At 40.2% G+C, this 13,438-nt stretch overlaps 1 protein-coding gene and 1 long non-coding RNA gene across 2 annotated transcripts; one reads left to right on the top strand and one right to left on the bottom strand.

The window, feature by feature from the left end:
• Positions 1-78: 78 nt before the first annotated feature.
• LOC133122861 (fascin-like) lies at positions 79-12,875 on the bottom strand. Its single transcript, XM_061233092.1, has 5 exons — positions 11,895-12,875; positions 7,356-7,512; positions 4,135-4,256; positions 3,624-3,791; positions 79-2,795 (listed from the first exon to the last, which is right to left on the bottom strand). Exons 1-5 carry the CDS (start codon positions 12,715-12,717, stop codon positions 2,590-2,592), a joined length of 1,476 nt encoding a protein of 491 aa, XP_061089076.1. The 5' UTR covers positions 12,718-12,875; the 3' UTR covers positions 79-2,589.
• Positions 11,916-13,154, top strand: LOC133122862 (uncharacterized). The gene is made up of 3 exons (XR_009708151.1): positions 11,916-12,036; positions 12,510-12,643; positions 12,830-13,154. It is a non-coding gene; the product is annotated as an uncharacterized LOC133122862 (long non-coding RNA).
• Positions 13,155-13,438: the final 284 nt, after the last annotated feature.

The raw sequence follows: 13,438 nt of genomic DNA on the forward strand, positions 1-13,438 counted from the left end.
TGTGCTGGATTTGAGAGGGAGTTCCACACTGCTCCCCTTCATAATCTACATTGTCAAAAACACCAAGACAGACAAGGGGAAGTTTCATATTCAAACTTTACTTGACATTAGGCTTAAGTCATACAAATGGCACAAAGAAAAAAAAAATAGTAAAACAAAAACAGAAGCTACTTTTATTCAAATACACAAGTGGAATGTTCTGGGAAATAAAGAAGCTACTTTAGCCTGAGTAAGGCACAACCATTATCATTCCCTTTGATCCCAAATCACCTCTCACGGACAACCATCTTTCCAACAGTTGCCATAATGACAAAAAACATGTGCGAGTCCTAAAGGATCGGGGCACTTCTGGTGCAGTTCCCTCTTAATGCAGGTTCTTTCCACAAATTCTGCAGTACAAGCGATTTGCATTGCTGCGCATTTTACACTGATTATCTTGCCAATAAAATCACGTTATTGAATTCCAGTTGTGTGTGGTTACTTGTGTGGATGCAAGAACAGCACCAGTTTCCAGTTATTTTATAAAAGGTTCATTGTGTTTAAGAAATGTTCAGCACCAATGCCAGAACAGAGCAGCAAACAGATATCCTTCCAAGGGTTTGGTGCTAGAAATTGGTAGTCATCTAACAAAGCTATGCATTTAGTTGCTTATTAAGGTCTACAAATAAGCTGTATACATCATCTTTTTCCTGTACCCGTGACTTTATTTTGACCTGCAAACTTCACGGACTGAAAACAAAGTCTCAAAACAGATGGTGTTTGTCTTTTCGAGATCGGTCTGACCCCTGAAAGAAATCATTGTGTGGCAGAGCAGGTCAGAGCCTGATTTAACTTGAGCTCTTTGATAGTGGATTGGCTCTATGAACTACAGAACAGAGCAGCACATAGATACAGGGGTTTGGTGGTCATATAGCAAAGTGAGGCATTTACTTGCTCACTAAGCTTCACAAATAAGCTGTATATATGATCATTGTTTTCTACTCAGGACTTCATTTTGACATGTAAACACCATTCTGACTGAAAACATCATCTCAAAATATCAGTCACTGTGTGGCAGAGGAGGTCAGAGCCTGATTTCACTAGAGCTTTTTGATTGTAGTTTCATCCTTCACTTTCCACATCACAATACTATTCCATGATAATGCCTGTGCCTCTAGAAAAGTAAAGGTTTCATTTTTATTCTTTTAACACTCTGGAAATGAATAAAAACTCATGCCTTTGAAGCTTGTGCATCAAAGCTGCAGTGGAACAGACAGTCCCACCAAAGGGCCATAAGGGTCAAGGGGAGTCGTTTATTTCTTTAAAGCCTATAGGACCTGTTATATCTGTTAAAAGCACTTCAGATCTGGAATGTATACAAACTCCAGACCCAGCTACACACCACATATCAGAGGTGGGCACTGAAATCACCGGACAGGTGCAGGGTCAGACTGAAAGTCACATTCACATCGGTATTACCTCATGCTTTTTGTTAGCTCTTGAGCAGTTACCTCCATTGAGATGAGTGACTAGAAGCATTCCACTTAAACCCAGTATTCCAAAATAAATGTCCAGTTTGGGATATTCTCCATCTGACAAGATGAAAGAAACTCATGGCACACAAAAGAAAATCAAGTCCATATCATACAAGTTCGCCTTTCAATATTACAACTGGTTCAACTTAATCAAGGACAGCTTTGGACACAGTGACAAGTGAAGTTGAACACTGGTTTTAACATTTTTAGTTCCTCAAACACGACAAAATCAAATGCGGATTCCCAACAGCAAGCAGATGCTGTTAAATATTACAAGTGCTCACCTGTTTTACATTGTAAAGGCTTTTTTTTTTAGGGGGTTTTACAATCTGACAGAATATGCCGTATGTCGTCTTTTTAATGATTTCTTTTTTAAAGAACAAATGGTCTTTCCCTAAAACACATGCTGGAATTGTTTTCACTCCAACTTTACCTTAATGTCAAAAGCAACCAAACTGAACACAGGCCCAAGGATGAGGTGGAAATGAACAAGAGATGTCTGACCTCAGAGAGAAGGTTTGGCAAAATCGGAACACTTAAACACCAGTGGTCATTTCCAGTTGGTTCTTTCATGGACGGCTCAAAAATAATTGGCAACCGACTGAACATTTTCTCCATTCAAGAATTCTTGAAAAATGCACAAATAGAATTTCCTAGTTTTCACCAGGAATCAATGCCAATCAGCCAGGCTTTTGGCAAACAACAGATATGACTAGAGTAATAGTCCAATGGATATGGCAAACAAAAATAATTATACCAGTAACACATTACACATCTGCATTGAAATCAGGTTGAGAATCGAGCAGAAAAATACTTTTTGCTTTACTTATTTAACATGGGGATATTGCCATCTCGGACCCGTTTTCTCAAAGGCCAGGAGAAAAGCGTTTAGCATTTCTCATACCAGAGACTGGGTGGAGGAGAGCCACAGGAGCCAGGCCAGCTTCAGCAATCTGTGACCAGTGTGCCACACCCTCAACCACTTAATCCCCAAATGCATGCAAAGAATCAAAATTAAACTCAAACATGAAGAAATGAAGAAAATGAAAAAGCCACAATGGTAGTTAAAGTGCTTCTAGTACTCCCACATAGTGGAGGTGTCGATGGCATCTGCATTGGCTTTCAAGACCCCGGCGTGGTCTCCTTTCAGGTACTTGCCATCGGGAGCCTTGATGGCCACCTTGTTATAATCGCAGAACTCCAGCAGGAAGTCCAGTGGGGTGTCGCTGCTGCTGACCACTGAAGACTCGTTCCCAACCATCCAGTACTTCCCAGTGGAATCTGAGGAGGGAGGGGAGCAGTCATGAAAGACCAGGAAGAACAAGAGCACAAGAGCAGTGCAGAATTAGTTGAAACGGAGAACAACATTTCACAGCATACCTTTTTTTCCCCCCTCAAAATCTCACATTTAACTCATTTTGATGTACATTATAATACACTTTATTTAATTTTTTTGGTAAACCAGTATGCTATTTAACATCAGACGTGTGCTGGGGAAATGGACTAAGGTCAAAAAGTTTATAAGGTCTTTATATTTAATTAATATAAAGGAAACACCCTTATTTATGTGATATTTATAGGATGAATTGATACAGGGGATTCATCCTATCAATGGATTAATGGATAACTAATAATTACAATAATTTTATTTATCAATTTTTTACTGCTGTTAAACCTGTAATGGATGATTAAACATTATTGCAGGTGCAAACTGCTAATAATTTGAATGGATGCACGTGGATGACTGATTTCTAAAAGGGCATGCCAGCACACTCTGCTCTCTCTCTTTTTTTATTTTTTTTATCTGGTGTGGCCAGACTAAAGAACAGGGGAATGTAACAATGGCCCAGTATTCCTGCTCCAGTACACCACTAAAAGCTTGCCAGCCAATTACTGTAGTTACAGAACCACACAGCCATCTCAGTACCAGGTGATGACAGAGAGACACTGCCTCCAATTTGATGGTTTATTGGCTTCAGGAACACAGACTCCTGTCTGGCTATAGCCTTTGTGCCTAATGGACAACTTGGCTAACCACAGTCTAGCTATCTTTTGAAACCACCAACCTTCTCACTACTGAAAGACCCTATTCACACTGCTGAAACTGACCTCTAAGGCTGTAGGCTCCATCGTGGAAGTCCAGCTGAAACACATCGTAGGAGGAGCGGTTGGAGTCCAGAGTCCCAGTCATTCTCCTACAGCCAATGAAGCCGTGCTCTCCACGCAGGACAATGATGGGCCTGTTGATCAGCTTCATAAGGAACTCCTCAGTCTGACCTGGAAGACATCAGAGTACTTTTAGTCCTTTTAAATGTTTTAATTTTAATTTTATTTTTATTCTTTTGCCACAGCAGTAGACCTTTTCACTGGAAAATAGTATCACATTTTTGTTTACAGCTTCCCAATACTGAGAACAACTTGATTTCAGATGCCTGTGAGAAACAGGAACCCTCACTGGAGTAACATTGCATGACCTTGAAAGCAATGCAGGGTTTTAGGTTATTACAGAATTGCATTGCGATCTCAAATCGGTGACCTTCTCAAACATCCCCTTGCACAAGAATCCATTGTACCAGCAGACGTGTGGAGGGAGAATCAGCCAATTGGCTCCCAAACTCACCTGCTGATTCAACAGTGGCTGCCAGCTGCCCATTCTTTTTGGCTGCCACGTATTTCCCATTTGCAGCTTTCAGGGTGATTTTCTTCTCATGCCACTCAATGTCAAAGTAACAGTTGGCAGACCTGGAAAGGAAAATAAATATATTGCAATGAGAGATCCATTTGATACAGTCAGATGAACAGCAAAGAACGAATTCTGAGGAGAACTTTAGTATTGAGGTTGGGAGGTTGAAAAGGATTGGCCCAGAGAACTGCAACTATGTAGGGGGTCCAGGGACATGCCCTGCCCCACGCCCACCCTACAGCTGTGAAATTATCATTTCCAATTGATTTTAAGTGGAAAATACTTGAAGCAGTGCTCAAAATATCAATACAGCAATATATCAAAATTCACTTCTTGACGATCCATCGAAACAGTGATGTCCGTATCGATACAGTGGCGGCCATATATAGGCATATTTTATTTTTGATGTAAAATGTCAGCATTTTTGTTTCGTCTGAGCCAGTGTGGCTTAACAGCTTTTATGTTAAAATCATATTTTCAAAGCCAAAGAACTATGCAATTACTTTCGGTTTTATTCATTTTGTAAATTTTGGCTACTGCTTCTTAATATATATAGCTCTATAAAGTATATTCTACTATAAACAACTGAACTTGTTCACTACTGAAATGGCTTGTATTTTTTGTTTTGTTTTTTGGAAATAGAAAAATTCTATTTCCCCTGTGTATGACATTCTATCGGGATTTGTATGGTATCGTGAGTTACTTGCCAATAGCCAGCCCTAAAAATTGTCACAGAAAATATTGGCTGAATATATACTATATTGTCACACATTGCTTCTCTAAGCATTTGGCAATACCGTTAAAATGTGTAGGCCTATACAAATAACATGGTAGAGTACATTAAGGTTAACGGTTACAATCCAAAACTGGCAAAAAGTTGCGGAACACACCAAAAGAATTGAAGAGATTACAGAAAATGGGGAATCCATGGCAAAAATAAAGAAATCCTTTCATCCAGATTTATTAACTGTGTGGCACAACTATAAATTCTATATGATGGCCCGACTGATGGCTGGACTGCATGTCTTCATGAAAATTCTGCTAGAAAAGCTGACTGATGTTCAACACGGCCATATCACCTGCCTTTGAAGCAAAGTCTTTTTCCACGTGAATGGGTTCATGAGAAGAACAATCTGGCATCAATGAACTGTAGAGACTAAGGTTCAGTTCCCCTGTGAGAGAAGAGGGCTTATGCACAGCTGTCCTCACTTGGTCTCTGACAATCTGTTAGCAGCTAGGCACTGGAGTGAGGGGTGACCAGGTTATCTAAATCTACATTTACAATATAATTTATCTCCGATGGTCTTAAATCTTGTGTGCATTTTGCTAATCACCTGTGAAGTGGTCTTGAGCAAAGTTACAGCCTCCAAAGGACCAAGAAACTTTTTTTTTGGCAGAGGATTTAACAGAGTGCAATTTGGGACATTAATGTACATTTCAGTACATTAATGTAGAGGCCAGAATTCCACTTCCATTTCATTTCATTTCATTTCATTTCATTTTTATTTGTTCCTTTCATGAAAATGCACATTGCAATATAAAGTTAACACACAAGTCCACAACACATCTGTCAAATTAATGCTTTTCATGATTGGAAAGGAGCAGAAAGAAGAATATAATTCTTATTTTTTGTCTGCCCCTTACTTGAACACAACATTCTTAGATGGTCTGCCTTTTCCACTTCAATCTATGCTTACATATTTAGTTTGAGTGCATGCTCATTTTTCATTCTCAATTCTTTAAAACCCAAATAAAACTTGGTCTTACAGAAACTGCATTTTCAGCTGAACTCATTCTCAGCCTAATTGGTACACATGAACTCAGCAGATGACTCAGAGGCACCCTTGTCCATTGTTTAGATATTTGCCAGGAACAGCATTACCCACAGGCAGTTCTAGTCCCGGCAGCCAACTCTGTATGCAGGTTTTATTTTCAGCCAATTAAGCAGTATAATTAATACACAGGATTTCAAATCTCCCGAGAATGACGTTTGTGGAAGGAATCTATGGTACGTATGTACATACAATAAGAACTGAACAACTGAAGAGAAGAGATGTCAAACCAAACATGGGCTTTAACTGCGACCCTATGTAAATCCAGAGGAAAAAGCAATCATTAACAAAACCTTTCCATTTGGATTTTAGTTTCTGCATAAAATGGACAGGAAGGGCCCTCTTAATTCTTGGAGCAGATCAATAATTGTGAAAATTGACTCCTTGTGCCCATTTGTATCTGTTTGTTTAGAATGGGTGCTGTACGGACATGTTCATCTTAATCTATTTTACATGGGAGGCTTAATCAAATCATTGCTTTCCATTATCGCACAATATAATGCAGTGAATTACCATGATGACACCAAAAGAAAGCCATTTGAAAAGATCAGCTAGATATTGCTACAGGAGATCTCAAATCTACTCGTTCTCAGTTCTGACTTCCCGGTTCAGGACATGTTAAGTAAAGTAGAATGGAAAAAGCAAACGGATTACTGCTTTACATATATTTTGAAAATGTAAACAGTGGCTAACCGGCCATAAACTTTGGCACATTAACACTAAGCCACTACAATTAACTCAGTTTTTGAATTCAAGTTCCACACCCACACACACAAAAAGTTATGTAAATGGATAAAGCAAGACTAAGCAGTTGCATCGCCACCATTACATTCTTTCGGAAAAACCCTTTTGCATTTATGTTTCCTTATTTGATATGCTTTTTGGTGAACTGCATTTGAAACATAAGACATACAAATATGTTCACATTGTCTTAAACCAAATCATGTTTTCTGACATTTCTTTTCCCTAACAATGCTAAGTGACTCTTTCCTAAAAAATCCTAAAATTCCTCAAATAAAACAGGGATCCGGAAGGTTGGTAGTTCAAGCCCCAGTGTAGCCACAATAAGATCCGCACAGCCTTGAGCAAGGCCCTTAACCCCACATTGCTCCAGGGGGGATTGTATCCTGCTTAGTCAAATTAACAGTAAGTTGCTTTGGATAAGAAAGTGTTAGCTAAATGACATATCATTATCATCTCTGAGTATCAGTATAAGCACAGACATATTAAACCCAGATGGAATGTACCGTCACCTCACATAGGGATATATGGGATGACCAGGCTGATTGACAGGGCCTGCTGAGGGGAGTGACATGGTGGACTCACTTCGAAGACGCTGTGCACTGCAGTCCTCCATTGGCCGTGAGGGTCCAGTATTTACCAGTGCAGGTCCTGAAGGCGCACTTCTTTGTTTCCTTACTCATCTCCATCTGAAAGGTCTCCTGGTCACCTTCCTCATCCTGGTTAGCAGAAAGGTCCATGCCTAAATAACATGGAAGGAGCACAGTCAGCATCTGAACCAATAGATTCACCATTTGTTTTTGTTTTTTTAGCATGTGGGTATACAAAGCACACGGAACAGGATACAGAAACTATGCAAATCTTTGACCTAAAGGGGAGTTACACCCTTGATCTTTTTTTAGCTGTGAACATGTTTGTATGCCTATTGTAGCGAAACATTTGAATTATCCACGCAATTATTTCAACATTCAAATCCTTTTGGCTTGAAACACAGGTGCGATGGTACATAGGGTACAGTGATGGTATATATATAAATGTAAATCAGATATCCAGGGGGGAAATTGTTGACACCACAAATTTGTCTGTTTAGTTTAACGGCTAGTCTTTAAAGTTACGGATCAATACAAAACACGGTTTGGTTAGAGAATGCTTTTTGCAAATGAGATGGACACCTACTCTACACACCCCAGAACGAAGTTTTTCAAAATGGTGTAGAAGGCGGGGCCATGCTGAAACAGCAAGTGTAATTACTCTTTAAAGAGGAGAAGTCAACATTTGGACAGAAAAAGCATTAATTAGCTTTGCTGGATGGGAAAGTTAGCTTTGTTTGAGACACTGAAAAGCTTCCTCTGCAGCCACCATCTTTCAGCAGCAGGGCTCAGCAGAACACATGGCCCAATGTCTCCTCCCACACTGGAGCTGCTGACCTGTGGCGTGACCTCAAGTGTGCCCCCCCCCCCCCCCCCAACTTCCTTCGTATTCACAGTTTTTACAAACCGCAATGCTACACTGAGCCGATCTCCCTAGGAATTCTGACCTCCCACACATGTCATGAAATGTAGGCACAACAATCCAATCATGAAGCATAAAGGGCTGTCTAGTTATGGTTGGGAGGTCAGTGGTGGTCAAATACTACACATTGTGTCCATTACTGCCTACGTAAACTTACAGGCTATCAGTTCTGGAATTCTTCACGTTATGCCAAGTTCGCGAATCACCTGTCCAAACATGAAATATACTGTATGTCTCTGTAGGCGTCTGACACAATGGGAAGACAGACCAGTTGGCCAGACTTTGTAAGTCAACAGATTATCACGATGTGTAGGAAGAATTCTGGACTGGACACTATTCCCGAATACGATTACAATATCATCAGCAAATCATGGGGAAACGCAATCTGATTCCCCCTCTGAGAACTGAGACAGACAGGAAAGCTGTGAGCTTATATATATATCTTAATTCTCATCAACTATAGCCTACATTTAACTGCCATACAAAAGATTGAAGTCTGAAGATTTCTTAATTTCCTTTTTCCAAGTTACATTTTTGCATTGTACTGCAGTAAGGAATTGTTCATACTAGCAACTTGAAACCAGGAAAGGCCTCCACAGGAAGATTAAGTTTCCACAAAAAATGCCAGCATGAATGAAGGGGGTAAAATGGAAGTGATGAGAAACACATGGTCCAAAATGGTTGCACAGTGCAGACGGCGGTCAGCAGGGGAGGAGGAGACAGGGGTGCAGACACTGAAAAAACAGTCTTGAACAAGTTGCTCATTTTCAAATATGGCACCAGTACTCAGCTGTGCTGCTTATATCTCCTATAGTCCTCACTCATAATTTAGCAAGCCAAACAGCCACAGTAGCACGTAGCATTCAAGAGGGTTTCATAACTAAAATATCTGCATTGTTAAATAGCTAAAACAATTCTGCTAACAGCTTAGCCACATACACGGTGTAAAATAACCTTAGAAAATGTGAGGAATCACTCTGATTAACCAAGCATTAGCCAGAAAACAGGAACATTCGCTAAGCTCTCTGTCAGCCCAGCGTATGAGTACAACTCTAATTATGTTTGATTGATGTTTGAACGCTTAGGGATGGTCGTAGCAAGAATGTACTTAAAAAATACTTTAAACAAACATAGAACACAGAGGTTATTCTGCGGAGGTAAATTCCTGTAAAGATACTGATCCAAAATTTCAAAAATACTGAAAGATTTAGCAGAATATTGTCGGTATTGAAAGGCGCGGTTGTGAAACAAAGTGACAACAATCAAGAGCAAGCAACATAGAAGCAGAGATTGTTCAGAAAGTCTATGGTGGCAACATGACATGGTTGCAGGAATGGCTTGCTTACAAGTGAAATATTGACATTCATCAATTCATTTGAATACTTTTTCAGTATGATAAAGTCAAATATGCCAGAACTTCACCATTTTGGGCTTGCCCCTCAACCAGACTTTGTAACATCCCCTCTATAATGATGTAAAAAAATGGTTAAATTCATGAAAATATTTCATATGTATGAAATATGGTTTATGTATGTGCAATTTGAAGAATTTGTATCGATAAGTATTTCGGTCCCTCATACAGCTGTCATTATCATCACATCAAGTAATTTATTGATTTTTTTCAAACAACTGTTTATGTGGTTGCATATTTGAAGATTTATCAGCTAGATACTGCTACAGCAGATCTCAAATCTACTCAACACTGCTCAGTTCTCAGTTCTGACTTCCCTTGGTATCAGTTTAGGTTCTGTGATGACTTTTTTTGTGGGAAAAAAAAGCATAATATCAATATGATCAAAGCTATGCCAAGTCAAAAGTGCCCCTTAACCACATTTTGAGGGGGGAAATCAATGATTCTAGCATTTTAACAAGAACCTAGAAAAATCCACAAAAATCCAACTTCAAGTTAGTCTGTTAAACTTTACATTCTGAAACACAAAAGGCATCACCAGATCTATTCTGAAGGAAAACCTATTAACCAGTCATCAGCTTCATATTTTAAAACACATTTCCTTTCGTGTGCAGAGGATTTTGTTAGCTGCTGACATGCTAAGAATAGTGCCCCAGAAAGGGTCCATTGTTCAGCTGGAGCACATGGGTGGGCAGCCTCAGTGAGCTCACACCTTTGTCTCTTCCAAACACACAAGCCCACCCCCTCGTGCATAAGCATGACCATTATCACTCCAAAATCTGCCTCGCAATTTTCCAAAAGGGAGACGAGTTTCACACACTAATGTGGCACAGAGATCAGCCACACCTCCTCCAGCCTGTCGGCAGGAATGTTGGAGTCACACAGGCCATAAAGGATGCAGTAAGGAGAGCAGCCAGAGAGATTCTTCTTCTATGAGCAGAGTGCCACAGAGATGCTCTTATAAAGCGCACCCGGCTTATTTCAAATTTACAATAGCCTTTGAGCACAGAAGAACCTGCAAAAACCCTTCACAGTAGAGCCTCATGTAAACAAATAGAGTTCATTTGAACAACAAAGACAGTACATAGGAGGCGAGTCCCCATCTTGGCTCATTCTGCAGATACCACATGTGACCAGCTTGTTCTTGGTGCCCACTCAACAGTCCAGAATGAATAGCTGCATGTCACATACTGAACACGTGTGAAACAGCATTGAGCCTGTATGTCAAAATGTTGAATGGACAACATTTTTTGACAATCTCTGCAATCTCATTATTCATTTCAGAGTCAATGTCTTAAAAGGCTTTAAGTAGCTATAGCAAGGCTGTGCTGGTTCAACCAACAGCATGTTGTAATAGATATTATTTTGATGCAAAGGTGTGCCATAATTCACCAATTCACTTATGGCTCATTTAAAATGCATTTTTCAAGAGACCGAGATGGTCCTCTTCACCCATAGCTTACTCTGGTTCTACATGATTTCAATTGCATTTTCAGCATTATGTTTGTTTCTTTGGACCTAGTCATTAGTATAAAGCTATTACATAATTAAAAGAAAACATTTTCCTCATACATGGACCAGACAGCTCGTGTTGCACCCATGGCCGCTTAATCTGCATAAGCCCAATTACTTATTTCCATTGTCATCGCTCTTTTATCATTAGTTCTATTGCTGATTCACAAGAGAACACAATTTAAATAGTTTTAAATACTCGTGTTAAATAAAAATGCGAGTAAAATATCAGCAACAATGAATTAAACATGGCTGCTTTTCGAGATGTATTTTAAAGAAGGTTATACTTTAAATCCGTGCTAAAAACGGGACACTGCAAAAAGAAACCTTTGCGAAAAGAATGGAAAGTTATCCATTACATTTCCATTCCTTTCTTTTCTGAAGGATGAGGGATGCAATTACAAAATTAGGATGCTACTTGTCTAATCTGATATTTGGTATAGTTTCCTTTGGGGTGGCAGTGAAAATAAAAAAAATCCTGTAGGCCTACGCTGCATTTGATCACATTCACGAACAGACTAAACCTCGTCGTTATTCTTCAGCTGGCAAAAGTTATAACACGCAAGCACAACATCGCGGTATTCCTATTGCATAGGCCTACCTGAAAATGTTATAATTGTTCGTTGATATTTAACATTAAAGCATTTCTTTGCACGCATCTGCTGAAATGTAGGCTATTATTGGCTTACCTTGTCTGGTGGACACGTTTCGCTCGTTACCGGCAGTGAGCACCACCTGAGGATGGCTCTGCTCCAGCACAAAAAGCTCGTCTTTTCCAACCTTGGAACTCTTTCCTGACTTCATGGTTCCACTCGGACCAGAAGGCGCCAGGTATTTCCCTCCACAGTCTCTGAATGCCACCTTTCCCGACCTGAACTCCAGGGTGTAGCCAGTGGTTTTGTCAGGCTTAGCGACCAATGTACCATCGTTGTGGAGGAACCGGTTGTCTGAGGTCTGCAGGTGGTACCTCTGGTCTTGAAAAACCAAAGTAATTAAGGAGTCGACGCCCCAAGGGACATCCCTGTCAATGGCAATCTCGTCTTGTTTCGAGCTTAAATGGGCATATCTTTTTCTGGTGATGCTGAATAGGTTGACTTGTGGGTGCATAGCAATGTGGACGCTCCATTTCTCTGCCACAGAGATGGTTTGAGCAAAACACGTGATTCTGTCTTCGGTACCGCCAAGGTAGCGCTTGTGAGGCTCCGACTGCAGAGACCAGCGCCCATCATCGTGAGCGATGATAATGAACCTGCAGTCTTCGCCTATGGTTTCGCTGTCACCTGTAATGTTTCCATCCTTGTCAGTTGCAATATACCTGCCCAGGTGACTCTTCAAGAAGACCCTGTTGGTGTCGTCCCCGTCCTGCTCCAAGGTCCAGATCTGTTTTTTCTTCATGCTGGTGGCAGAGGCATTTATCTTAAACCCAAATGTTTCAGCGGTAAGGTATTTATTTCCACAATTTATGAGCCCAAATTGAATTTTGAGCATGTCGCTGGTCCCGTTTGCCGTCATTGTTGCTGGTTCAGAGGGGTGATTCTATTAGTCTTGTTTCGTTGGTGGTTTTCTGTAAATTGGTAGTATTTTTATAGTATGTGTGAGATGCTTGGATTGTTTCTTTGTGCAGCGCTGGAATTGTTCTGAACTGCAGTCTCAGACAGCCTGGATCCCAAGTCACAGCTGCAGCTTTTATACAGATGGATGATGTCAGTCTGGCTGCCCCGCCTCCGATTGAAACGGGAGTTTTCAGAGAACTGCAGCAAAAAAAAAAAAAAAACCTCTATGCTGACTAAACGCTATCAGCGTCTCGAGTAAACGTTATCAGCATCTTGTCCTCTAACTGCACAGAGGACAGATAAATGCAAATCAAGTAGGCGTAGCACGAATCTGCTGTTATTTTCTACGCGTAGAATGGCGAATTCAGATGTGAGGACGGTGCTGCCGCCAAGTAAGTTAGCAATATAGAACCCAACGGTTGTTAGTGGTTTGCAAAGTTTATCAGGTAATTAAAGCAAATTCGCTGAAATATTTGGAATCTGGTCTGATGTGTTTCTGTTAAAAGGTAGTAAAAAAAGAGAAAATACTATGGTGTTCTCGACACAATATTCAAAACCCCTACCACATGATATGGTATCGTGTCCTGCTTTGTTTATAATTAAAGCCATGTGCATGGGGAGGAAGTAAATAAAAATATCCCTTTCGTAAGAGAAAGCTAATTTAAGAACAGAACCATGAA

The sequence above is a fragment of the Conger conger genome, chromosome 2 (genome assembly GCF_963514075.1).
Source record: "Conger conger chromosome 2, fConCon1.1, whole genome shotgun sequence".
In the NCBI taxonomy this organism is placed as follows: domain Eukaryota; kingdom Metazoa; phylum Chordata; class Actinopteri; order Anguilliformes; family Congridae; genus Conger; species Conger conger.

Coding starts and splice junctions, on each gene's coding strand:
- LOC133122861 (XM_061233092.1), bottom strand. CDS start 12,717: ATGACGGCAAACGGGACCAGCGACATGCTCAAAATTCAATTTGGGCTC. Junction 4,257..7,355: donor CAGTGCACAGCGTCTTCGAA/GTGAGTCCACCA, acceptor TTTCCTTTCCAG/GTCTGCCAACTGTTACTTTG. Junction 3,792..4,134: donor AGCCACTGTTGAATCAGCAG/GTGAGTTTGGGA, acceptor GATGTCTTCCAG/GTCAGACTGAGGAGTTCCTT.